A 27,670-nucleotide genomic window follows, 5' to 3' on the forward strand; every position below is an offset into this window, starting at 1 on the left:
TTCCGCCAGCGTATTTGCGTCAGGACGCCCTGGCAGTGTGTGTCTGTGCTCGACGCCATGGCGTCTGGCTCTCATTGGCTCTGCAGATTGGGGCGGACGATTTGAAAGTGGCGGGCGGTTGAAGTCTATTATACAGGAGCGTACGGGATTTAGGGAATTAAGAATAACAATCTTTTTAGCAAAGGTATTCATTCCAGGTGCTTGTCTCTAGATGTTTCAGGAGAATCATTTTTGATGGTCTTTTTATGGACGGTCTGAAGATTTTTCGGGAAGGGAACATCAAAGTCCGGGCTGAGTTTTAAAAAAAAGATCTCTTTTGGCAGGGCAAAGTTTAAAGTAGAGGAGGTAAGGTAAAACTCCGGAAAGGAAAGATGCTGGAATATCTATCAAATCGAACAGAATTTTAATGAACATATAGCTCTACATTTTGGACTGAAGTAACCTGGAAAAAAAAAGATGTTTCGAAGCTTGAATAGTTTAAAGTTTATAGTTTGCGACGTGTTAAGGCGCTGGGTATAGAAACAAAAGAACATCACATCTGACATTTGTACTAAAGATTTTTGTGTAACTCGACAGTGCTTATTTTGTGAATCCGTGTTTGCAGTAATGTTCTGTTGGGGAAGAAATAATCACTTTATAGCTCTTTTTTTTTCAAGCTTGTTTTTACCGTTTCCTTGTCACTGAGTCAGCTGAGATCTCAAAAGCACTAAGGCCTGTAGCGCCTGATTGCTTTTATGGGAAGACTTTATAGATATGCTTTTTTTATTCCTGTACGACAGAAAGCACGTAAGGCATTTAAAATGCGTCTTAGAAAGACGATAATCTCACCATTGGATTACTAATCTAAAACGACTAATGACAACGAATCTAAAACAAGCTGCATAATTTGCTTGAATGTCTGGGGCATAAATAAAGGCGTTTCCGCGTGAGGCCATTATTTGTTATGCAGCAGTGTAATGCATGATCCTATCAAATGTCTGTTATTAAACATCGGGTTTTATTGCAATGAAATCTTAAAAAAACTCGCTTCTAGTTGCAAATGTGTTAAGTGTTGTTCTCTTCCTGATGACTTCAGGTCCAGATGTACTTCTTCTGGGTAAGAGGTTTTACACACCTCTTTGTTCGCTTCTTCAATAGAGATATCATGTGCGCAAGTTCTTTTAAAAAGAAACGTTTTTCTTTTAATTCGTTAAAGCCACTTAATGTGCCTTAATGAAAACTTTGCAATTATTATACCCGGCCTTAATACTGTAGTTTTTAATCAGTGGAAGTAACCAGTTAGCCAGACGTTGAATGACATTTTGTAAATGTTTTAGTGTCTGATGACGCTGCTTTTTAGCTTTCAGTCTGTGCAATCAAAGTTATTTCAAAATAAAGATTGTAAGCTGAATTAAAAATAACCCGTCCTTGTTGTTGCTCCACATGGGCTCCAGGATGACAAGAGAAGATGAGAAGGTCATCCTTGTGCGGGTGGCACTGCGCTGTCGGCCGTTGGTTCCCAAGGAAATTAATGAGGGCTGCCAGTCCTGCCTCACCTTTGTGCCTGGAGAACCCCAGGTAGGTTTATAAATTAAAAGTTCTAAAATATGTTTCAGTATATGTGACTTGTACCTTGTGGAAAATTGACTGCCCCTCTGGTAAATGTTAAGTTGAGAGATGGTTCAGGTACTGTAAATGATTTTGGGTAGCGCTTATGACTCTTTAGAATCAATTTGTACCGATTGTGGTTTTCTTCTAAAACATTGTTCATGATTTCCAGTAGTGGGGAAAAAAATGAGCTTTTTGTATTTGGTCAGGATGGTTATAAGAAAAACCATGTTGCTGCTGTAAGTGGACCTCCGCTGTAGGTGGCACCCTTTTCTGTGGCCCAGAATTTCCAAAAACCTATGCCTCTGGTGGATACTGAACGACAATGGTTCCCAATATCTGTCTTGGGTGACAGCTGTCTGCTGTTTTTCCATTCTAGTTGTGTTGTAAATCTCATTTAAACTGTTAAATGACCAAATGATCTGCATGCTTTTTAAACTTTTCTGCACTCAGGTTCAAAAGTACTGTACTGTACTCCAAAGATACTATTTCCAACAACTTCAGCATACAAAACATTAAGCAGTCTCTCCTCATCTCATTATTTCTAACCAGCTGGCTTTTAATACATGACCAATGTATGAGGTACATACATGATTGTACATTCCCGTATTGCGGGGGGAATTGCAATGTATAGAACACCCACAATTAGCTTTTTTTTTCTCCCTGCAAATGTCCTGTTTCATTTCAGGTACTGCACCTGAATGAGGACAGTTCTGAAACTTGGAAATTGGTACAGAGTTATTACCAAATCTTACTGATCTTTAAAAACTGATAGCAGTTAAAAATGAAAATTGGTTCGCCTGTGGTTAAGAACTCGGGCAAAAACCGGATGAGTGATCCACCAGAACTAAAGCTGGGCACCTCTGCCTCTGGAGTTGCCATCCTTCCAATGAAACGTTAAAAACAAGGTCCTAACATCTTGATTGTTCAAGATCCTTTGGCACTCTTTGTAAGAGAATGAACATAAATTCTAGGTCATAGCTGAATCTTGCACATTGTCTTTTTGCACAAATTTCATACTTCCAGGTCATTATGCGCTTGTTTGCTCAGAAGTCTGAATAACAAATTGTAGAAAAAGATGCAGCCATTGCAGCAAAAGAATTTCGGGAAGTGGGTACAGTTATGCAGTGTCTATGATGTGGTACTATAAGTACTTATTCTTTCCTTCCTTTTTCATTTAGGTGATTGTTGGTAATGACAAGGCATTCACATATGACTATGTTTTTGACCCCGTTACGGAACAAGAAGAGGTCTTCAATGCTACCGTTTCCCCTCTTTTGACTGGTCTGTTCAAAGGTAAATGGTTTTGTAGAAATGCCAGCAATGGTTTTGCTGTGCTACCGGAGCAAAGTATTAGGACACAGTGATAATAGAAATTATTCAACTGCATCCTTATCATTTGTCTTATACAGTATAGAAAGCGTGGTTATTATTTTACTTACGATTGTTTTATTTTTACAGCATTCTTAATATGCCAGGGAAAATGGTACTCTGTTGGAAGTTAAAAATAAAAAAATCATTAATTTATTCCATCCAAAGTAGGTTTTGAAAATTCCTTTATATCTGCACTGTGTATGTAAACTAGCTTCAGAAAATGTTGTGTGCTTTTGAGGGTATTTGTTGGTACCATTTGCGAGAGCCTTAAGAAAAAAAACTTCTGTTCCCTTCAGGTTATAACGCCACAGTGCTGGCATATGGGCAGACAGGGTCTGGGAAGACTTTCTCCATGGGAGGCACATACACCTCTGCCCAGGAGAACGAGCCCACAGTGGGAGTCATACCAAGAGTCATCAAGAGGATCTTCCAGGAGAAGGAAAAGAGACAGGGCAGCGAGTTCGTCCTTAGTGTCTCCTACCTGGAGGTGAGATGGGCAATTGTCTGTCTTGTTACAATCTGTCGTTACAATTGCCTGAAATCAACAAATACTTTGTTTTTAGTCACATGATCCTTATATAACATTTGTGAACAATAAGACTTTTTTCTATTCTGCCATTGGCTTTGAGGATGATTTAAGATGTTGATGGTAGCTGTATTTTATTTCTCTGTGGCTTGTCTATCTTGTCCATTTGACCCCCTGACTGTCTTAAGGTCTTTATAGATTTGTTTAGTTATTTTGGAGATTTTACCTGTTTGTGAATTATGGGAACAATAATTCAACATTGCACAACATTGTTCTGCAACCCATAATTATACAGGGTTCATAGGGAAAAGGAAATTTGCTCCTTACTTGTTCTGTTACTAATACATTGAGATCTTACAAAAACTGTATCAAAGCTGCAAAATGAAATAACTTTGTGAGATGTCTTGTATTGCACTGTAAGATTATCTGCGATACTGTTATTAAGTGTTTTATCTCTTGGTATTTTAGATCTATAATGAGGAAATTCTGGACCTGCTTTGTAATTCCAAAGAAAAACCTACCATAAGCATCCGAGAGGATCCTAAAGAAGGAATAAAGGTGAACCCCTGCTTATGGAAACTTATGCTTTTTAAAAAGTAACGCTAAAAATAAAGTATTTTACTATGTGATTACTTTAGGTTTTCTTGTGTATGTCTTAAGTCTTTGTCCCTTTTTATTTTTGGGTGTATGGAAGCTTTATGATTAATGAATATCAGGAGTCAAAGCAGTGTTATAATAAATCATGCTGTAGGTTTTTGGAGAAAACTGTTAACAGCATTTAGTAGCTATCTTAATAAAACAGGGCTCTACATTACCTGTGCATGTTACTAATTGATGCTGTTTTTCTTTTTAAAAAAAGTGGCACCTTTTTGATTTTTCCATTCTTTAGATTGTGGGGCTAACGGAGAAGGAAGTTTTCAGTGCCCTGGAGATGGTGGGCTGTCTGGAGCATGGAAACGCTGCTCGTACGGTTGCCTCCACTGCCATGAACTCTGCTTCGTCTCGCTCCCACGCCATTTTCACCATCACCGTGCATCAGCGGAAGAAATCAGACAAGTAAGGGAAAGAGACCATGGCCCTAGCTCAACATTTTATAAAGATTTAATAATTCCTTACACGTATATAGTGCTTTTCTGGACACTCCAGTCAAAGCGCTTTACAGGTAATGGGGACTCCCCTCTACCATCACCACCAATGTGCAGCACCCACCTGAATGATGCAACGGCAGCCATAGTGTGCCAGTACGCTCACAAGACATTAGCTCTCAGTGGGGAGAACAGAATGATGAAGCCAATTCATAGATGGGGATTATTAAGGCCATCATTTGTAAGGGCCAGGGGGAAATTTGGCCAGGACTCCAGGGTAACACCCCTACTCGTTTCAAGAAACGCCCTGGCATTTTTAAAGAGTCAGGACCTCAGTTTTATCTCATCCGAAGGATGATGGCTTTTTACAGTATAGTGTCCCCGTCACTATCCTGGGTTATTAGGACTCTCTCAGTCCACAGGATGAGCACCCCGTTGCTGGCCCCACTAACACCATCTTCCAGCAGCAACCCTAGTTTTTCTCAGGGCAGGTACTGGCCAGGCTCACACCTGCTGAGCTTCAGTGGGTTATCAGTTGTGAGTTTCAGGGTGATATGGCTGCTGGCTTTTAAAAGTATCCATTCTTTTCTTTTTATCTAGTATGAGCTTAACATTATTCAGGAATAAAAATATTAATAGGTGGATGGTAGTGTTATTCACAAGGCTGTATTCTCCAATGTGGTCGGGCATTTTTTTTGCCCATTCGTGTCTGGTTTGTGAGCTCCAGAATCTTCCTAGGACCTACAGCTGGTTTCATAAATTACTTTCCAGGCCAAAGATATTTTAGTTTTAGCAGTTTGGAAGTAATTTGAGTTTGGCAGTGGTGGTATTTTTCTCTCTCGCTCTTCTAGAAGTGATTCCATCACATCTAAGTTGCACCTGGTGGATTTGGCTGGCTCCGAGAGACAAAAGAAAACGAAAGCCGAAGGGGATCGTCTGAAGGAGGGTAGGTTTCTGTTTGAATGGGGGATTAAATGGAGAGCGCTGCTGAGAGATGGGCGTTCTTAAAGCGCTCGATTGGCATTGCTTAATGGCGCTCTTTGTTTCAGGAATCAATATTAACCGGGGTTTGCTGTCATTGGGGAATGTGATCAGTGCCCTTGGAGATGAAAGTAAGAAGGGAAGCTTTGTCCCCTACAGAGACTCCAAGCTAACCCGGCTTTTACAGGGTAGGTGCCTATTTGCGATACTTAATAAAATATATATATATAACTTAAACATTCTCTTTTGTAAAATTTATCATCATGTACTGAATTATTTTTTTAATATAGGAGTTGAAAACCTTATCTGTTTTACTCTTGAGAATGGGTTTGTACTGACTGTCCTACTACACCGACTGTACTTAAAGTATGCATTAAAATCTAAAATTACTTTTTGGAGTACAGTTATACAGTTGTCCTGCTGAAGTAACTGCCTCACTTTGTGAAAAGTGTTTTCACAAAGTTTTTGTGATTTTTTTTTATTTCCCCCACAAAAAATGTGCCTCAACTGTAAAATTTCTAGACTCTTTGGGTGGAAATAGCCACACTCTGATGATAGCATGTGTGAGCCCAGCTGATTCGAATATGGAGGAGACGATAAACACCCTGCGGTATGCAGACCGTGCACGGAAGATCAAGAACAAGCCAATTGTCAATATTGATCCAAGAGCTGCTGAGCTGCAGCATCTTAAACAGCAGGTAGGAGCTCTGACTCCAGTATTGAGGTTACTGATTGAGTGCCCTTTAATCAGCACTTGGATAGCATGAATGTTTGCCGTTATAATTACTTTGCCTTTTACTGGATAAAAGAAATGGTATATTTCAAAAGAATATATGTATTGCATTGCATGACTCTGGACAAATAACTACATTTCAGAGTCATTAGTAGACTTATGTTCCAATATGTAATTGTTATTGAAGAAAGAACAATAAGCATTCTTAAATTTTAAGAATTTGATTCTTACATTTCTGAAAGTTATTCCCCTCAGTTGAAGGTATAATTGAATGTTAAATGCTTTAACGTGTGACTGATCTTCCTTTAGGTCCAAGAACTGCAAGTGATGCTACTTCATGCACGTGGAGGAGTTGCACCAGTGCTTAGTGGGTAAGAATAATGGTTTCCAGTTGTGAGCATTCGAGAGAGGTTTATGTCCTAAAATGAATACTGGTTTGAGTTCTACCCTCACACCTCTTGCTATGAACATATTGGAATTAGAGACATTACTGATGCATTCTTGATTTTCAAGGTACTTCATTTCTGTGCTAGAATGACATTGCCTTCCCCTCTGCCAACAGGTATCTCTCTCTGTGTAATAACCATATTAAGCTTGTGTTCCAGCATATCTTTTATTTTCCTTTTAGATTATTCATAAAATGTCTATAATTGGGACTTTGGCACATCAGAAGGATTGATAGAATTCTGAAGTAAGAACACACAGACTTTATGTAGTCAATTCTTTCATATCTCCTATGTGCAGCTGTGAGCTCAGTGTCCCCTCTGTCCCTTCCCCACTTCCAGACCGGAACCAGCAGGGAACGTGAAAGAAATATTGGAGAAGAACCGCTGTTTGCAAGAAGAAAACAACAAGCTGAGCCGAGAGCTGAGTGAGGCTGTGGGACAGACAGCTCAGATGTTTGAAAGAATCATTATGGTGAGGCATCTTCCAGTAGGATATGTGGTGTGATGTATTTGTATGAATGTTTTGATAAAGATAACTGCTTACCATCAGAGCTGCAAATAAGAATCTGTCCAAGCAGCTTGGTGTAAAGAATCCCATGAAATGGTATTGCTTGAATTTCCCTAGGGAACAGGTAAGGCTTTTAAAGATATTTAAAATAAAAGCTTTACTATTTTCTAGTCATGGGTAGTAGTTGGCAGATACTTAAAACTTGACTAACTGAAGTGTCCGACTGTTTTCTTATTGATAATTCTAACCTTCCACACGACTATACTTACATCTATACATACAACTACTACAGTGTGGTGTCTAGTACTTTAATAAAACTAATTTAAAAGGCATTGCAGTTATGTAACCTAGAACTTCATGTATCTTAATTACTAGTGTTGGTTTGTGTTTTCATTCTATTTGACCATAAAACTAGCCGAAGTATCTAGACCGATGCAGACACAGGATGCAAGCTGGAATTTTCCTGGATAGTAAAAAGTGATTTTGTGTTGCCTAATAGAGAAAGGCCCTCTGGTTAGTAAATGGTTGGATAATAAAGCTCTATTCTGCTCTTTATTGAGTAATCATGATAGTTGCCTGACTCTCTTTACTTGTTTTACACTATAATGAGGAGATGTTTAAATGTACAATTTTACCCTAATCTGTAGATCTGCACATAAGTGCTATAGTAAATGTTGAAGTACTTCAGTTGGTTAAAACTAGTTAATTGGCCATTTATATTACAAGTATATTCACATTAAGTTTTTTATGAACTGTCGCTTTCACTTACTTACAGTAAATCTTATTTGGCTGCAGCTTTTATCCAAAGCAACCTACATTTACACCCATTTATACAACTGGGTATTTTACAGGAACCTTTTTTGTACTGTACTTTGCTCAAAGATGTGACAATCCAGACTCACCTGGGATTCGAACCTGTGATTTTCGGTCCAGAACTGACCACTTCTTAAGACTAATATAAAATGTAACTTGAGAATCCTTCAGTTGTGCTGTTGTGAGGAGTCCCGTGTGTACTAATTTGATTAATTGGGATTTAATTTAACTCTTTCCCATAGACGGAGCATGCAAACGAGAAACTGCAAACCAAGCTTGAGGAGCTTAGGCAGCATGCTGCGTAAGTATAGAGCCTAAATCTGTTTGATCATCCCAAATACAGACCTTCAAGGGTGGATAATATGGAATTATGTATTTTAATCTCTGGAACACTGCAACAAGACCGGGAATTTGACAAGAATCTTATTTTTGCTTGCCTTGTTATCTAGTTTAGTTGGAATTATACTGATTTACATCGGTGTAATCGGATTAGACGCTAATAAGCACATAAGATTTACTTTACCTTATTTTATGTGAAATTTTATTACACTAAAATAAGCTGCTTCTTTCTGCTTGTTTAAGTTGTAAAATTGACCTGCAGAGGGTAGTAGAAACCCTGGAGGATCAGGAACTCAAAGAGAATATAGAGGTGATTCGAAGTCTTCAGCAGGTCATTGCACAGCTGCAGGTAAGGGCAAACGTGGGAAGGTAAAATATGCATGACTTCATGTCAGCTCGAAATGAGGAAATAGCATTTTACATTTGAATCTATAATTAATGGACTAGACAAAAAAGCCTTCATAATCATTTTGAATCATTTTATTGGCAACTTTGTAGTAGATGCAAATCAAACTTCACACTGCTTTTTTGCAGCAAAAGCCTGTCAGTATCTGACATTAAATTAGCAGTATGTTGTAGCGCACGGTAGTCCCTTTGATGATGATGTTAATTGTGCTTTCAAGAACTTTTAAATCCATAGTGCTATTGTGCTCGGAATTCTCAGCCCTGTTTATTTTCAAAGCCTTCAGTTGTCTAGAAACCAGAATAACTCCGCTATGTGCTTTTGCAACTGAGCCTTAAAGGGATTCTCAAAAATACAAAACCCATATGGTTACAAAGTGGTGCCATATTTTAGGTGCTTTAATTTGTTTTTTGTTCTGAAACAAGCTGGAACAGAGTGTTGTGCATTAATGCTTTGTTTTTCCTTGCAATATGAAAAAGGCATACAATATGTAAATTCTCAATTGATATATGTATATTTACATACATTTAAATGGATTTTCTATAAATCATAATCATAATGGTCCTGTCCAGTGAATCAGTCTACTAAACTATTTTACACCTTGCCCAGTTAATAAAGAGAACAACTCTGCTTGTGCGGGGTAATGTTTAAGTCTGCTCACAGGGCCTGCATGTTTTTTACTTTTGTCTTGCTTTGTGATATCTCACTAATAATGATGTTGGCGTCTTTCCAGGATGAAAGTGCCGGGATAGCAGCTTCAATTGAGGCTATTGCCACTCAGGAGTGTTCCTCCCCATCTGAAAATGAAAAACAAGGTCCCTCAGAAGAGGCTCAGAGCAAAAGTCCCACTGATTGCTCAACATCAGTGAGTACACCTATAGTCAGCAGCTCATTATAAGTTAAATTCGTTTGTGTTGTATTTTCTGCTTATTACTTAAGCTAAAAGTTTAACAGAATTTTTTAAAGTTGTGTTTTGTACATTTTTGAGTAGTACTACTGAACTAAATTTAAAACTTTTTTCAAAATTAATTGGGCAATTGTTAAAATGTTGTGTTAATAACAGGAAGTAAATTAATGTGAAAACTGAGTGTTAAATTTATAGGTTTAGATCACAGTGATTTGATTAGGGGCGGAGGCGGAGCGGTGGCTCTGTGGCTCAGGATCTGTGCCTGTGACTGGAAGGTTGTCGATTCAAATCCGCAGCCGCCAGAGGAATCCTATTCCGTTGGGCCCCTGAGCAAGGCCCTTAACCCCAACTGCTCCAGGGGCGCTGTGCAATAGCTGACCCTGTGCTCTGACCCCAGGCTTCTCTCCCTGTCTGTGTGTCTGTGTCTCATGGAGAGCAATCTGGGGTATGCGTAAAGACAAATTCCTAATGCAAGAAATTGTATAGGGCTAATAAAGCAACATTATTATTAGGTTTTTATTACAGGTTGCATTATATGGTGGTTAAAATTATAAGCTTAAGATACTATGATTCCTATTTAATTATCACTAAACAACCTAGAACAAATTATTTCTATCTAGTTTAATTTGAAAGGGTTAATAGCCACAGTTCCGGATGGTGACTTGGTCTTAATCCTAAATCTCACTCTTGATTTGTCAGATTGAGAGCTACTTAGATACCAACTCATTTGCTGACTCGTTTGACATTTGCTGAGTTGCAAACTGTTTTTTTCACAACCCTTCAAATTTTCTTAAACCTTTACTGATTTGTTTTGATTTTGTTGGATTTTTCCCATTATATGAATTTTAAGGTTCCTCTCTGCCTTTTGAACTTCTAGTAGACATGGGGAAGGGACAACTTTACACTTCCCCAGTGGCTGATGTGATTGTTTCTAAAATCACCACAAGGGGTCTATTCTATTTCATCTCACTCTGGCTTTCTTCTCTCTTCTGAAATGAATCCTTTACAAGTTATCTTTAGTCCTGGTTTTTAATATGCAGCCTAAGGCCATGCTTTGCTTTTCTAAAATAATGTATAATATATTTTAAAATTGCTCTTGGAGTGGTATGCAACACCATACTAGCAGTTCCAGATAAAGATCACTCCTGCCCCTTTCTGTTACTCAAGCATTCATGGTGTACGCTCTACCTACATGCACATATTGAGAGTGTCCTGTGATTTTTAGTTTGGGTGTATGTCACTTATGTGAGTTAGGTGTGACTGATAATCATTAATCTGAGAAGGAGCAGTGGAAGGCTTAGTGGCACAATTTTTAGGCATGACGTTGTATGTACAGTGCAACCAAAATCTTTTTTATGAGGCTGACTACAGACTGGGATGCGCTTGGCTGCTTTCTTTTTCGGACTTTGCTCTTACAGAAAGATTAGATTACATTTTTCTACTGCAAGAACTGACAGAGAGATAGGGTCACAAAACTAAGACAAACTTCAATTTTAACATTTTCCCAAGATGAAGGCTTAGGTTGGTTGTTCACGTTTGTTTGTCAACAATTTTTGCTTTTCATAGTGTCTAATTCATCATATTTAATTAATCATGTCACTGTAAACACCATATTGGCATTTTCTGTGTTTTGAGTGAATTCTAAGATACTGAAAATCTTAGTCTGGAATACCTTTCCAATTGGGTTGACATAAATTTCTCGCTTATTTGAACATACTCAAACCAGTTTTTTTCACTGTATTTTCAAATAAGGGCACTAAAAGGATAAAACAAAGTTATGTATTTCATAAAGACATTGTCCGTAAAAGCTGCTACTGCGTGTTTGTGTATCTTATTGTTTTTTTAGACATCTGCTACTCAAAGCAAATACATTTTATTCATTTTTGCCTTTTCAGATCCAAAAAGCAGATGATAAACGTTCATCTGAAGCTTTCACAACCCAACATGCCCTGCGACAGGCACAGATGTCAAAGGAGCTGATTGAGCTGAACAAAGTGCTGGCTCTGAAGGAGGCCTTTGTCAAGAAAATGTGCCAGAATGACAGCCACCTGGAGCCTATCCAGACCGAATACCAGGTAGGAAATTAGCATGGTGATGTAAGTCAATCAGAAATAGTCACTCCGACCTACTTTGACTTAACTGCTGTTAAGATCCAATGTTAGTGTGACAGCTGGGATTCACAAATATTAAAAATAAAACTTTTTTTCATTATGAATGAAAATGAAAATAGCTCTGGGCAAAATTGTAATAACATAAAGAATGAATGTTTGGGTGAATGCCAAATTAGCATGCAAGCCAATAGCGTTTATGCTAAGTGTACAGTTTCCTAGACCACATCTCAAATACTTCATATATTTTGGTTCTCCATTTGACAAAAAAAAGGGTTACAAAGGCTTACAGAAAGTCCAGAAAAGAGCAACAAGACTTATACCAAGGTTTAATGAGATGAGTTATGAGGATGGATTAAAGGGAACAGAATGAAAGAATTAAAGATTAAAAGATGTCTAAGTAGATTGTTTTTTTTTTTTCTGTTTAGAATTTTGAAGACTTAAACTATGTTATTTCAAGTTAAGTGAAGAAAATATAAGGAAAAAACTGGAAGCTTCACAATGCAGTTGCTTCAGTTTTCAAATGCTGATTTTTTTTATATGGTTATCTATACATGGGATTCATGACCTTGAGGCACGGTGTTTTTGTGGAGGAGACTGATATTTAAAATTTTCTTAGTCTGTAGCAAGGGTTGGCAACCTTTCTGACTGGGTGTGCTAAAAGCGAACTTATTCATTTCTGTTTATGGATCTGTGTGCTATTGATGCGTTGTAATATCAATAATAATCCTACATAGTTTAATTCAAAGTATATAATATTAAAATATATAAAATTAAAACTTGAAGATCTACAGTATATCTTACCATTGAGTTTAATCCTTGCCATTGTTTTTCACTGCTGAGTTCACCCTTAACTATGAGGTCCATAAGTCTGAGAATTGTAATTTAATTAGCTGCATTTCAAAATCCTTTACATCCATCGAACCTGTCAAATGTCACTGGTATAAAAAAAAAGGTCTGGTTTAATCAGGTAAGAAACCATTGGGCCAAAACATTGGAAATCCTGGAATCTGACAAAATTCTAATGAATGTTCTTGCAACACTATGTGCGATATTTGGTGGTTTTTCATGATGTTGGAAATAGCAGAAAGTCAAGGATTAACTGCTTTGCTGTGCTTGGATTTTAGGCAGCAAAGTTCTTGTCAAATTCCTTTTGAGTCACAGTGTTGCAAGTACTGCTCAGTGTGGCCCAGCTACACAAATTTCTTTAAGCTCAAATTTTGGTGCCATTTCACTTGTTTCTTCACTGGTATAGCAGACAAAGGTCTGTCCATTATTCTGTTGATGTGATAAACCAATGAACACCCAAACAACTGAGAAAATCTCATATATAAAGTTATATATTTTTTGTTGCTGTGGCCCACTTGATTGACTCAGCCTTGTTCGCCTCATACTTGAAATGCTTCTCATGCTTTGTCTGAAAATGTCGTTAGTCAATCATGTGACCAAACAACTTATTCTTTGTCAAACAAATCTGTTTTCAACAACAAGAGAGCTAAAATAGACATCTAACATTGCTTTCTGTGGAATCACTATTTTGTCCAAAACGGAACAAGTAATTTTTTTCATGCTGAAAAGAGAAGAAAAAACAACGTTCACGCCACGGAGTCTTCAGGTGTGAGCAAAATGTCCATTTGTCAGTTGTCCAAAATGTTTGGCTTGATGGTGGCATACATCCTGCAAATGAAGATAGGTTGGTGCCTCTAAAAGTAATGCAGTAAATGATTTAATTCTTATTGCTACAAGAAAGTGCTTTCCTTGTCAAAATGAATGGAGTATTTTCTTTCTAATATGCATCTCTTGTTCATGGGACATTTCACAGGAAAACATAAAGTCCCTCCAGGCTGATGTTGGATTTTTGCAAAAGGAAAAAGAGGATCTCATTCTGGCTCTCCATTCTGCAAAAAAGGACACTAACCAAGCCAAGTAAGTCTTAAGGTTCATCAACAAAAAAAGCACACCAGTGAAGCTAAAGTGAAAATGAACAATATACTTAATACTGTTCTTGGATGTTGCTGAGATAAGTTAGGAATATGACTCAAGCTGAGCTTATTCTTTCCATTATTTAAAAAGCAGCAATCAGAAGTCACTTCTACCTTTTTTTTTTATATGTGGTTCCATGTAATTCACGTTGTATGCAAACCAGAAATTTGAGTTTTTCTTTTTGCCCTTTTTTTAAGTATTTAAAATAGAACTCCTGTTCTGTCTGGTAAAATGTAGTACTTTGGAGTTCCTTTCTCAGTTAATATAGAGTCGTTGATGATGACTTGTAACTAATGAGTGTGATAGGGGTTGCCATTAATTTTTTTGACACTGAGGAAATGTCTCCTCTAGGCTCAGCGAGCAGCGCAGGAAGCGGCTGCAAGAGCTGGAAAGCCAGCTGTCTGACTTGAAGAAGAAGCTACTGGAACAGTCCAAGCTGCTGAAGCTCAAAGAGTCATCTGTGCGCAATGTGGCGAAACTAAACCAGGAGATCCAGGTAACACACGCTTGTCTGTCTTTATTGCGTCTTTAAACTAGGCTACCATAGTAGTTGTTAGATCAGGTTCAATAAAAGTTCTATAGAATAGTCATCATTGTACTACACACATTAAAAGAGTGCAGTTTTCTTAAGAAGATCAATTGCTGGTGGTTGCTTTCTGTAATCAATGATCATATCTTTGGTTTGCTACACATTAAGTTGAAGGAAGGCTTTAATACACCATTCAGTAAAATGGTCCAGCATGGGTCCATGATTAGTGTCGACGCCTTGGGGGAGACTGACAATGACAACAGCTAAACTTCATGCTGTGTCTGCCCTCAAGAGGGCTTCTAGAGCTGAGTATAAAGAATGCAGGATGGAACACAGCACATAGCCCTGAGGGGCTGCTGTGGAAGAACAAGGCTGGCCTGATATAAAACCATTTACCTAGACTGACTTCTTAGAAGTCTGAGTGAACGTTTTTTTTAAAAAAAGTTTTCAAGATGTAAAGTTACCTATTGCACAACTGTTTTCTGTGAATCCCTTTTGGGCTTCATTAACTATAGAATCTAATGAAGCACAAGTGCAGGATTTAGAGATAAGATCACTTTATTGGCCATATACAATTTCTTGTATTAGGAATTTGTCTTTTTGCATACCACAACTTGCTCTCCTTGAGACACAGACAGGGAGAGAAGCTTGGGGTCAGAGCGCAGGGTCAGCCATTTATACGGCGCCCCTGGAGCAGTTGGGGTTAAGGGCCTTGCTCAGGGGCCCAACAGAGTAGGATTCCTCTGCCAGCCGCGGGATACAAACCGGCAACCTTCCAGCCACAGGCGCATCTACTATTACGCTATAGAAGACTCTGCAGACGATCCCTGAACATCCTTTCCAGAAGAAGAATATTCCAGTTCGGAATGCCACCAATCTCTGTGTAAAGACGTAAAACCTTTGATTCTCTGCAGGCAATGAAAGCTCAAAGAGTGCAGCTCATGAGACAGATGAAGGAGGATTCGGAGAAGTTCCGCCAGTGGAAGCAGAAGAAAGATAAGGAAGTGATGCAGCTTAAGGAGAAGGTGAGGCTGAGGAATTCCTACTCTGATCTAGATATCTCATCACATCCTGGTTTCTACACATAAATATTTCAGGTTGTCTGCTAAAACGCAAGATTTCCCCTGGTATTCTTATTTTTGCTGAATTAATGCTTTGTTGTCTATGATATTCATGTCCAGAGAAATAAAAACAACTAAATTTTCCAGTATTTAAAATTTATTCTAAATTTATCCAGTATTCTTATTGAGGAAAAAAAATAGCTTTTCTTATTTTTAAAGGCTTTTATTCTCAAATATTTTGAGCATTTGGAAGTGTTTGATTTTTGTCCTTTATATTTTGATTCTCACTCTGCAGGACCGCAAAAGGCAGTATGAGATGCTAAAGCTGGAGAGAGACTTTCAGAAACAAGCCAGTGTTTTAAGGCGCAAGACCGAGGAGGTGAGAGTTTTGTGTACTCCTGCATGAGTGTGCTGAAATTCACTTAAATATATAGATCTTTACATCTTATATCTGAATCTACTTATGTGTTTAATTAAATGTCTGTGCTGCTGCTACAAAGCTTTGTCATTTTCCTGATAACTTTGAGTTTGTTGCCATCATAAGTCATAAAATTCTAAACAAAGTTGTGAATATTAATAATTCTTATTTATAATCACCACTTATTTTGTCTTATAAACACTAGTATCAAGTAGCCAGTTCTGTTATTTTTAAATCAGACTCCTCTGACCTGCCCATTTTAACACATAAGCTACCATGCCAAAAAGCCACAAGCATCCTTTTGTCTGTTGCAGACAGCCAACAGAGCCCTGGTAGACTAATCCCAAACCTTCCCCTGGTGGTGCTCAGCTGATTGTGCTTCAAACTCCACCTGTTTGAAGTGACCCAGGCTTGAACCCACAATGCCTGGATCATAGAGATTAACTTGCTCCCTGGCCAGTGCCTTTACCAGTTGAGCTACCCAGGACCTCCCTGCACCATGGTTTCAAATTTTGATCACATGGTTACAACAGTTATTTGCGAATAGATACCTTGTTCCCTCACCTAACGCAGCCCACTAGAAGACACAACTTTAAGTTATTTTACAATTCTTTAATGGTGCCCTTTTTATGCAAGTTTGCTCTGCTTAACTTTTGAAGGTTTCGTGGATTTTTCAGTATGAACTCCTTAAAATATTGCAGAGAATAATAAGTAATTTCTTAATCTACAAATGTATTAAATATTTTTAAGAACTGTTCTTTTTACATTTACACCTGGGGAAAAATGAAATTAAAGGAACTACTGTTCTACAGGGTTCTTTAACATTGGTTGAGGCTATACTAGTTTCTAGGCTAGGCTATACTAGCTGCCTGTTAGTAGTGTTTTGTTTTTGGTAATTGTTGATGTCTTTTGGGTTTAGGCAGCTGCAGCAAACAAACGCCTGAAGGATGCCTTGCTGAAGAGGAGTGAGGCTGCAGAGAAACGAAAAGAGAATCAACACCGGGGAATGGAGGGAATGGCTGGAAGAGTAAAGGTAATTTTCAAGGCTAAACCCTTAAGAAAGGCCAAACTTAGGGTTTCTGAGACTCTGGAAATTGCTATGAAAATCCATGATACAGAAATAATATATGTGCTGAGCAGCACAAACTCTTATGTCTAACACGGCTCAATTAGCTTCATAAATGGTACATTGTAGGAAGGGAATATTTAAATTTGTACTAGCTGTGCTCATGGCAGTAGATAAAGCATAAGAACAAGATGTTATAAAAATATATAAAGAAAAGGGAAAAAAGAAGGGCTTTCATATTGCTTTGGACATGTAAAGTATTTTGAATAAATTCTCTTTAAATGCTTCGGTTTAGCATTGTATGCTTCCAAACTTTCAAAATACAGCTGACTGTGTAGAATAGTATTGTCTGGCTCTGACGCTGCCGGCTGTGACCTTTTGTGACAGAGCTGGCTTCAGAACGAGGTGGAGGTGCTGGTGAGCACCGAGGAGGCCCGCCGCCATCTCCGTGACCTGCTGGAGGACAGGAAGATCTTGGCTGAGGAGATCTCTCAACTTAAACAGCAGATGGAGGCAGGGGAACGTCCAGCTGCCAAAGTCCGGGTAAGTGCCTCTCCTTTGTTACGATGTGCTCAGGCTTGTATATCATTTTGGTTTCCCTAAACTTTGAAGAGAAATGTTTTTAAGATAGGTGCATGTATTCTTGCTTAGTTTGACTAATTTAGAATCGGTCAAGTCTTTGATTCTGGTCCTGTTCAAGAATTTGCACTCCAATTTGTATAACCTAAATGATGTACGTGTGTAAAGTCCATGAACATTGAGTCCCTTATGCACAGAGTGCACAGTCCTTTCAGGCGGTTGTACTGATGTTTGTTTTTCCTGCAGCGACGTACTTTTACAACAGCTGAGTTGGCGAACCAGAGCGAACTGGAGGCCTCTCTTGGGAAGCAAGTGGAAAACCTGGAGACAGAGATGGCGCTCAGGTAAGGTTCAACATGTGCCTGCACAACTGAGGGAAAAAGTAGAGAGAAAAGACAACATGTTATAGGTCTATGTCCCAAATTGCATCTATCATCTCTTTAAACCTCTCAGGAGCGCACAGATTGCTGACCTGCAGCAGAAGGTGCTTGACGCAGACCATGAGGAGAGAGTAAAGCAGCGCTGGGAGACGATTACCACTATACTGGAGGCCAAGTGTGCCCTCAAATTCTTGATGGGAGAGGTGAGGCTATAGACCGCTTCCTTTTTTCACTGCAAAAAGGGTTACGCAATTAAACCTGTGCAATATTTCCATCCTTCTACAGTGAATTATACCCTAGTTTTTTGGCTGGAAAACAAAGGTTATACTTTTTGCATAAACTGGAAATTGCACAGAAACGAGGAGAGGGTGAGGGGATAGCAGTGTGTCTTCAGCTTCTCAACCCCACAAGCTACTGTAAAGTTAACCTCACAAAATCTGATTACATTTTTCTACAGCTATACATAAGCATAAGATACTTGTGCAGGTCTGGAAAGGTATAGAATTAAAAGTGACTGATTTCCAGGCCTGGAAAAGTTTGGAATGAGTATGCAAATCTTGGTATCAAAATAATGCTGACCAAATGAAGTTCACTACACACAAATATATTGGTGTTAAAAAAAAAAATACACATGACCTAACCTCCACTGTGCTTCAGAAATTGGCTTCCCGAAAAACGTTGAGCTATTATTCATTTGAGACAGCAATTGGCTGGGTATGAGAATGTGGCTCAGCCAAGACAACCCGGGTAACAATGGCAAAAAAGTAATGCTACCTAACAGGAAGAAATGTCATAATGACCTGGATAACTTTGTCCAATAGGAACAATTTTAGCAATCTCGTTTCGCATAGATATCTGGGAAAATATATTTAGCCATAACTAGGAACATGAGTGGATTAGAAAACCTGTCATAGACATTTGTCATCAAAAATCACAATGTAAAATGCAATCTATAGCTATATTCTGGCTATAGTCTTCTATCAGATCATGTTAAAGACATCTTAGCCTTTAAGTGGAGCAAATTCTAGTACTGTGGCGCAAAATTCTGACATAATGTTGCAAATTTGCAAGTAAAAGATTTCAGTAATAAAGTAAGATACAGTATGTCTGCGCAAATAGTATTCTACATCAACTTGTGTATGCATTGATAAATTGTAATATTATGCACCATTACCCACAATATCTAAGCCAAAGGGAGTTTGTTTTCTTACACTGTTCTGTTAGTTTTCTGGGCAAAGCAGCAGATGGTAAACTGATGGATAAACACATTTGGATTTTCATTCTGTGTTTATTAATAATTTGAGATTTTATTCCTTAAAATGGGCAATTAGTCACTAGGAAAATTTCAACTAAGCATGCTCATGTTTAACAGAAAGACAAAAGTTATAAATGTATCTTTAAAACCTAAAAATCTTCCTGGAAAAGGTTTTGAATTTGTCTATGGGAAAACGGCAAGCAGCCTGAAGCAAAAGAGTATTTAAAAAAATTTACATGTCTGTGCTTGCGTCTTATCTTGTTTCAAAATTCATCGATAACCAGGGAAAATAAATTACAAAGTCATGGGTGATTTACACAAGACAATGCCCACTGGCCTGAGTACTTATAATATACCTGATGTACATAAGGATCAATATCAATAATGGTATACAGTACATAGAGTTTAAATTCATGACTTGGGCCATTAAAAGGTCTTCCTGCAAATAGTGTGTATGTCTTTGCTTGTCTTTGTAATGAAGACTGGATTTTCTGTCTGCAGCTTGTTTCAGCCAAAGTGAGCACTTCAAAGCTGGAAAGTGATCTGAAGCAAGAGAAGACCAACTACACAGACCTCCAGAGAGCTCTCTGTGATGAGAGGAAAGTAATGTCTGATATGCAGATGGAGCACCAGAGCCATTTAATAGAGCTGGAGCAGGCTCACCAAGAGAAAGTAAGCTTGTCAGTTCTTACCTGGATTTCAAAATGAGCTTTGCAAACGCTAGCTGTGCTTTATCACACTGCAATAAGTCTTATGCTAGTTAATGGGTTGAGGCCTTGACTAGGTTAAAGACTATCAAACTAGTAAGCAAAAGTATCAAACCTGACACTACTTTATGATTTTGAAACTCATGATTCTTAAAAAGATGTTTTATTCTGTTTGGAGTAAACATTTAATTCAGTAAATATAAGTTGTAAGAAACGTGTTTTTGTTTAATTGGTTTTGAAATTCCATTAAATTAAACACGGAAACGTCTAATCTGGTATATGTTGCATTCAATGAAAGGTAAAATGGTTTGCTGATTTACTTGCGTTTTCTAGTTATCCCATTTCCACCGTTTATATGAATGAAAATTGGGGTTGACATACAACAAGCGTTTGAACGTATAGATTTAAAAAAAAAAAATTAAAACTGTTTAGATGAAAATCATGAGCCTTTATTGATGCATTGCTACTGCATGAACCCCAGTGATTCCCTTCTTTTGTCCCAGGTTCTTTATCTGCTTAGCCAATTACAAAATAAGTCCAAAGTTGCAGAGGAGAAGGAGGAAGAGTCTGCTAGAGAGAAGGAGCTGCTCCAGCGGTTAAAATTTCAGGTGAATTTCAAGATTGCTCAATTTGGTGGTCTTCTGTGTGCCGATTAAAAATGAAGTTAATATTACAAGGGGCACCTACAGTGTGTATAGAAAAAAATGGTCCTGAAAGATTAAACCAGATTTTTAAAAATGTTATCCTTTAGTCACATGCTGGATTATGGTTATGGATTCATGTTTTTTCTACAGGAGAGTTTCCCCTTTAAGCTGGATTTGTTAATAGATCCAGTTTACAGATACAAAATGCTTTTCTGGACTTGTGCCTTAAACTGTATTGATATTCAGTATCACACTCATTTGCAGATATTTTTTTTAATTTGCAGAATGGTTTATTTTTGGTTTGTTTACTATAGGAGGAAGAAATTGAGAAAATGAAGGAGCTCAGTGAAAAGAATCAGAAGCTCATGGAGGAGAATGAACTTTACAAGCAGGTGTGGCCTATGGAAGGGATGTTGCATGGCTATTAAGTGTTGTTAACCATGTTTAATCATAAGTCCAATCAGTCTTGGGTCTTTGGAAAGCCTTTAAATAACCTGATCTGGTCCCCTGTCATCTTTACTCAGTCGATATTAATCTAACCTTTAAGTGTTCAGTATCCTTAAGTTAACACCAAATCTTAGCAGAATCCAATGTATTAGAAGCACAGTAAGGTGAGCTATTAAGTCGTGTCTTATTTCTTTCATCTACAATTTAAGTTTATTTTGCTTTTCTTTTGTCTTGTGATCCACAGAAATTTGCCCTGCTGCAGGTAACCAGTGGCAAGAAAATGACAAGCAAGGTGACAGTAGCAGATCAGTCCCCAGACTCTTCCTTTGAGTATGTCCCTCCTAAGGTATGATTTGCAGAAACTCATTTTGATTTATTGCCCAATTAGTTTCAATCATTGAGTATCCCTACTTATACAATTTGAAAGTTGTTTTTTCTGTCAAGCCATGTCATACAAACGTGTATCAAAAATCGTGTAAAGATTTTGTTGCATGGAGAATTATTACTGCTCTTTGATTCCTAAATGTGGGTAGAGCATGCAGTGTGCTGGTTCTGTAGTGTTCCACCTGCCTTTTAAAAAGCACTGTAAATCTTTTTTCTCCTGTAGCCCAAGGTTCGGCGGTTCACTACAGCAAAGGCTGCCACGTTGGCTCCTCCTGTTAATCTGGAAGACCTGGTCTGCTTCTCCGATTCTGAGGAAGATGAAAATGATGAGTGGGTCCCAGAGAAACCTCCCACCAAAAACATCAAGAAAAACGCAGGGGTGAGATAGCAGTCTGGTGCTGTGTTGGTATAATGGATATTAAGTTATAAAGTTTCTTGGAAAGGACTTGTCAAAAACAAGTAGCAGCACCATCTGTTAACTTTCTATTTTTTAGTATCATGTTAAGCTGAACAGGCACAATTAAAATGGATTTTTTACCCCCAAAGTCACTTAATGAATACGCTAAATTCTTTGTATCAAATAAATAGGCAGGTGGAAAGAGATGGAGTGGTTTAAAATTTTAAAAAGGCAGATTCCAAGTATTTAAAGAAGTGGTATCAGGATTATTGAGCAACATGTTAAATTCTAGTAGAAAGAAAGCTGCTGTGATACATTTCATGGTTCTGGTGACAAAGCTGCTCTACCATGTAAAGGCATAAGTAATAGGTTTATTCCATGCTGAAAAAAAGAAAGAAAACGCAACGTTTCGGCTGTGGAGCTTTCTTCAGGTGTGAGCTCAGGTGAGAAGGCTCCACGGCTGAGACATTGTTTTCTTCTTTTTTTTCAGCATGGAACAAACCTATTACTTATGCCTTTGCAGCTTACGCATGCTGACGCAGCTACTGTACCCACCTGAACATGTAAAGGCATGTCAAATGAAGCAGACTTCTGACCTTGTTTGCAAAATGTGCCTCTTGTGTAGTGCTCCTGTAAGGGACGCTGTGGGAACAAACTGTGTGGCTGCCGGAAAGGACAGGTGAACTGCGGCGAGAACTGCCAGTGTGATCCTCAAAAGTGCCGAAACATGGAGACGGCTTCAACGGACAATGTAAGTGTACTCATTGATGGGATTTCTTTTCAAAACATCAAGCTTCCAGCAGCAACACATGTATATGTATGTATATTTTTATACAGTAGACTCATTTATAATTTGAATTCAGTCTATGTTACGGTCATGACGATTTCATTTATTTTCAATTTATGACTTACGTATGTGCTTTAAAAATCTTTGCTGTCATTCCATAGTCTTGCGTGGATAATTAGTGTCATAGGTTATAAGGCCCCTAAATGTCAGAGTAAGTGCTTATATTCATTGTGTCTTAAGGAAAACGAGCATTACTGTTTTCATTGTACACTGAAGTTAAGTCTTTTTTGCCAAAAATGTATTATAATCTGTGAATGTACTGTTTTTGTAAAGGACACTACTGAAAAAGAAGACACTTCTAGGGATTCTGAATCATCCTTCAAACCACAGGATCCAACAGCCATTAGCCCTGGAGACTCCACCTTTTTCAGACCCCCATCTATCACACCAACTAAGAAGGTAGCCTGAGAATTTTCATCTTAGTGTTCATGAAGTAGCCAGTTAAAGTGTCTAATGCTTCTTACCTCTGGTTACCAAGCCAGTAAGCTTGGATGATTTAATGATATGCCCCCAACATAAACTATTTTCTCATGTTATATTTGATTAAAATTACATATACCTAATTTTCATGTGAAGGAGCTAGGAAGCTAAGATGATGAGCTTGAAAGAAGTTTTTGGGTCAGTTAAGACATCGCTCATGAAAGTTTGTTGAGCACTAGGCTCAGAGATTGTCCTGTGTTGCTGCAGGTGCTCATGGAGATTGGCGACATGGGTCAACTTGTGCCGAACTTGAAGCTGGAGAGGAAGCCCCCTGCCGGGGAGGAGGATGACATTGACAGGAGCACGGCCAGCATCCTGAAGAAAAAGAAACGGGTTCTTAGCACCAACAGCAGTTTCTTCTCAGGTTGCACACCAATTCGAGAGGAGTTTTGAAAGCCTTCATCTCCTTTGCACCCCAGCCTGTAGTCTACTGGTTTGTGGGCCCCATGGGGGGTAGCTCTGTGTTGTGGTTTTTATACTTTGTCGTCTTTTGTTATTAAAAAATAAAGTATAATTCTAACTGTTTTATTAGATTTTCTTTTAATTGTTTTTTTTTATTTTAAAAACAATGTACTACTTTGTCAAATCAAGCTTTTGAAAGAGGGACATTGGTTTCCCATCGATGTCGAGTGATCTGTGTTTCAATATTACAGGTGCTGAAGTGCACAAGATGACAAGTCTAGCAATACTCAGAGTACTTGAAGTAGATGTAAATAGCTAGTCTGTAAATACATTTTGTCTTCAAATATTTCAGTTTTTGTCTTTGTGTTTAACTTACTAATCTGAATGCTGTTTATTCATTGAGACCTCCTAGTACCGTTTAATAAAAGATCATTTTTAACATCTGTGGTGTAGAGGATGTTGGCACTGGGCAATTTCTCAAGTTATGGGGTAGAGATTACAGATCTAATAAGGCCATATTATTGAAGTGTTTTTAAGACACCAACATGTGACTATGTAAAGGAGGGGTGCAGGAAGCTATCACACACATTTCCATTACTTTTGTCCCCTACATCACCTGTTACTTTTTTTAATACTAAGCTTAACACTTGAGTTCATCGTTTTCTAAATGCTTAAGGGAACAACATCGACCGCATTAGCTATCACCACTGTGAGCAAAGCATATAAAGAACTTCAAGTAGGTAGCTGTGTCAGCAAGGTTTATTCAATGCTCAAAAGAGAACGTTGTGGCTGTGGAGCCTTCTTCAGATGTGTCCTTTGGGTAAAAATAATGCAAGAACACCTGCTTCAGTCAGCTAAAGGCTTGGCAAAAAATCACATTCTAGCAGAACAAGTATCCAAAGCCAAAGCTACACTAGAGCAACTATAGTAGATGTCTGAGTGGTAATTGACTAGTTTAACGGGAAGAAAAGTCTTAAAATCCAGCTCCAAGTAGATTATCAATGGCTTTTGAGTATGGTTTTGTAATGCTTATGCTGCAGGCTGTTAAGACCTTTGGCACTTTTTATAAGTCATTCATGCAGTCATACAATCTCAACCTGCATTCTGAAACTCCTTAGCTCCTGTGTGTTTTACATTTTCATGGGTGTTCCCTCTAGCTAGTATTGTTAGATTTTTTACATTGGTGGGAAATTGGGGGGGGTAACTTCACTATCCAGCAGACAAGGTAGAAAAGAGAAATTGCCAGTTAAATTAAGGGGGAGTGTTGGATTGCTCCAATTGTGCAAGCTCCGAGTGAAATCTAGCCAAGACATGTGTTAACAATTTCTCATCCTAATAAGGGATCTCTTGTATATTTTGTAATTGTTTTAAGTTTTTTGGATCACAGCATTTTGGGTTTTAAATAAAGGCACACTCCAATTATGTTATTCTGTATTCATACATTTTTGACTAAATGTCATTTCTCTGAATTTTTATGACTTTGTTGTGTTTAGTTCTATTAGACTTGGCAATTTACAAACCATGCCAGGTTTGACTTTTATCACTTTCATGATGTTCCATTTTTTTCCAAACAGCAGTGATTGACAATATGGTATGCTTTTTCTAACGGCACTTGAAATTTCAAAGCTATGTGCTTTTTCCATTAATGCATGTGCTTATTATAGGAAATGGAATATATATAGCGCTTATTCAAAACATTAACCTAATTTCAAATACATGTTTCATTATAAATTTATGCAGTGTTCTTTCTTGGAAAAATGAGGTATGCAAATAAAATCTAAAAATTTTCTCATATAAAATGTTCCCTGCTGGGCAGTTGCCACAGTTCTATAAATTGGTTGTCCTGGCTGTATTCCAGCACTGATAATTTCACTGCCTCTGTATTTGGACTCTACAGGGTTTTCACACAGTCCAGGGTGCATGGAAAGGGGAGAGAACAGTGAAGCTGTTTGTTATGAGGGTTTATAAAATAAAAGGAACATTTATCCGATTGTTTTTCTTCAAGCTTGCCCCCTTTCCAGTCCTGTACAAGTCACATGTTTAATGGAGATTAATAGTCTCCAAAACACTGTTGAGTAGTATTGCATTTTTGGTGTGAATGTTGTTTCAAATAATTCTTTGTTTTCATTGGTGAGCCTGAAGGTGGTGGTTTATTGTGCATTGCATTACTGCTCTTTTTGACCCAAGTCCAGATTTACAGACTAATCTAGATAAGCATAAATGCTTCTCACACTGTTGTTAATTAAAATAAATTTGGGGGAATAATGAACTGAATACTTAGTACTTAATGTGTCTTGGAGATGCTACCTCTGGTTTTCAGGTGTTGCTGTTATGCATTGCAATTTCTGTGTTGCTAGGTGATGGACTTTAGTGATGGTTTTTCTGCATCATGGACTCCCTTATGAAGCACCTATAGCATCATAGTGCAAAATAGCAATTTTGAAATAAAACGTAGTGTGCTCCACATGATTTTGGCAGGGAAGATTTTCATAAAATCTGATATATTTCTTGAAACGGTATTTCTTAAAGCAGGGTTCTCTAATCTCCAATCCCGTTATTTTTATAGGTCACCCTAGATCCGGGATGAGCTGATTAATCTTCACACTTGTCTAGTGCTTTTCTGGACACTCCACTCAAAATACTTTACAGGTAATGGAGACTCCACTCCCCCAATACCAATGTGTGGCTCCCACCTAGAAGATGCGATGGATGCCAAAGTGCACCAGTACGCTCACCACACATCAGCTATCAGCGTGGAGGAAAACAGTAACAAAGCCAATTCATAGATAGGGACTATTAAGAGGCCATGATAAAGGCCAGGGGAAAATTTGGCTAGGACATCAGGTTAACACCCTGACTCTTTTCAAGAAACAGACTGGGATTTTTAATGACCACACAGAGTCATGACCTTGATTATGGATGTCGTCCAAAGGATGGTGTCTTTTTTACAGTATGGTGTTCCCATCATCATAATACCTCTTCCAACAGCAACTTTAGCTTTCCTTGGAGGCCTCTCATCCAGGTACTGGCCAGGCTTATGTCTGCTTAGCATCAGTGGGGTGCCTGTTGTGAATTATAGGGTGATATACAGTAGCTGCTGGCAGGTGTAATTTAATCTAGATTTAAATAACACCTAGATCAACTGTTATTTGAAGGTTAGGAACACTTGTTTAAGAAATAAATCAATTGAGCAAGCAATGTTTCAATGAAGGAAGCACTGGCTCTTGAGAACTGAAGGATATTCTGATTTTTGTTTCACATATTCTCTAAATGATTTTATTGAATACACTGCCTGTTTAATTGATCATAATTAAATTGTTCCACTAAACCCTGTAGACTGAGGCTTTCACGCATCTGGGTAGGAGACTCCTGCCTTAAAGTATTTCTATGCCTTCAGTACTTGATAAAGGTTAGGTCAGTGACATAAGCAAAAATAAAATTGACTCCCGTGTATTTCACTATATTCCAATCCTGCAAAAGAAAGAGTTGTATAACACAAGGAAGAGTGATTTTCATTCCTAAATGGCTTCCCACAAGTTGCTGAAGACTTGGATGATTTTACCTATTCTGTATATTCTTGTGATGAATTCCTGTACTTTTAAACTCCTGTTTGTATTTCAGATATGTTGCTCCTAGAAATATGTTTATTTCCAAAATAATAGCAGTAATAATGTACATTTATGTGAAGTTCATTTGTTGTTAAAAATCTATTAATAATAGCAATGAAACCTAAACATGTAGGACACTGGGCCAAGTTAGATATCCCAAGCTACAGAAGGTTCAGGAGTGCAATTTGCTTCTAAACTTTTCAGTCAAGTTAATGCGGCAGTTTTTCGTTTCCCCAGCCCAAGCTTTTAATTAATTTCTGCCATTACATGGTCTGTTGTGTCACGTCTATCTTTGGCTGAATGCAGTCCATTGTCAGGCAGGCTGCAGAGCTTCCAGATTGTTCCTCTATATGAAAATATGGGCTTTCAGAATGTGCCAAGAGGGTGTCAATGAAAAAGCAGCATATTGCAGTTCTCCTATTCCAGATCTTTACCTGCCCTAAACATCTTCCATGCAATATGCGATCAGTGTCCTCACAGATCTCCATGCATATATTCAGTAGTAAAATAACTTTTTGCACACCCAAACACCTGATATCACCATCTCTGGATTTATGTCCATACCTAAGAGTAATTTCACTCTGACTGTAACCCTATTAAATTGAATTGCTTGCCTTTTTAATGTATTATTCTTAAAATATGTAATATATCAGAGTAATTTAACTACTGGCTT

At 38.1% G+C, this 27,670-nt stretch overlaps 1 protein-coding gene across 1 annotated transcript; it reads left to right on the forward strand.

Moving 5' to 3' along the window:
* The first annotated feature begins 138 nt into the window (after nucleotides 1-138).
* Nucleotides 139-23,398, forward strand: kif4 (kinesin family member 4). The gene is made up of 31 exons (XM_088925577.1): nucleotides 139-345; nucleotides 1,434-1,557; nucleotides 2,769-2,883; nucleotides 3,258-3,448; nucleotides 3,956-4,045; nucleotides 4,377-4,543; nucleotides 5,424-5,518; nucleotides 5,622-5,741; nucleotides 6,076-6,251; nucleotides 6,596-6,657; nucleotides 7,072-7,204; nucleotides 8,296-8,354; nucleotides 8,636-8,741; nucleotides 9,529-9,660; nucleotides 11,598-11,777; nucleotides 13,633-13,736; nucleotides 14,145-14,289; nucleotides 15,237-15,347; nucleotides 15,679-15,762; nucleotides 16,721-16,834; nucleotides 17,255-17,410; nucleotides 17,693-17,790; nucleotides 17,900-18,029; nucleotides 19,583-19,753; nucleotides 20,292-20,396; nucleotides 20,747-20,824; nucleotides 21,124-21,225; nucleotides 21,487-21,642; nucleotides 22,286-22,411; nucleotides 22,781-22,906; nucleotides 23,195-23,398. Exons 2-31 carry the CDS (start codon nucleotides 1,435-1,437, stop codon nucleotides 23,378-23,380), a joined length of 3,741 nt encoding a protein of 1,246 aa, XP_088781703.1. The 5' UTR covers nucleotides 139-345; nucleotide 1,434; the 3' UTR covers nucleotides 23,381-23,398.
* The last annotated feature ends 4,272 nt before the right edge of the window (nucleotides 23,399-27,670 follow it).

The sequence above is a fragment of the Atractosteus spatula genome, chromosome 9, assembly GCF_055471065.1.
Source record: "Atractosteus spatula isolate fAtrSpa1 chromosome 9, fAtrSpa1.hap1, whole genome shotgun sequence".
NCBI classification, from domain to species: Eukaryota; Metazoa; Chordata; class Actinopteri; order Semionotiformes; family Lepisosteidae; genus Atractosteus; species Atractosteus spatula.

Bases quoted from the DNA above. Each gene is read 5' to 3' on its own strand.
- kif4 (XM_088925577.1), top strand. From the start codon at position 1,435: ATGACAAGAGAAGATGAGAAGGTCATCCTTGTGCGGGTGGCACTGCGC. The intron at 2,884-3,257 runs GTAAATGGTTTT...TGTTCCCTTCAG, and splicing joins TTTGACTGGTCTGTTCAAAG to GTTATAACGCCACAGTGCTG. The intron at 22,412-22,780 runs GTAAGTGTACTC...GTTTTTGTAAAG, and splicing joins AGACGGCTTCAACGGACAAT to GACACTACTGAAAAAGAAGA.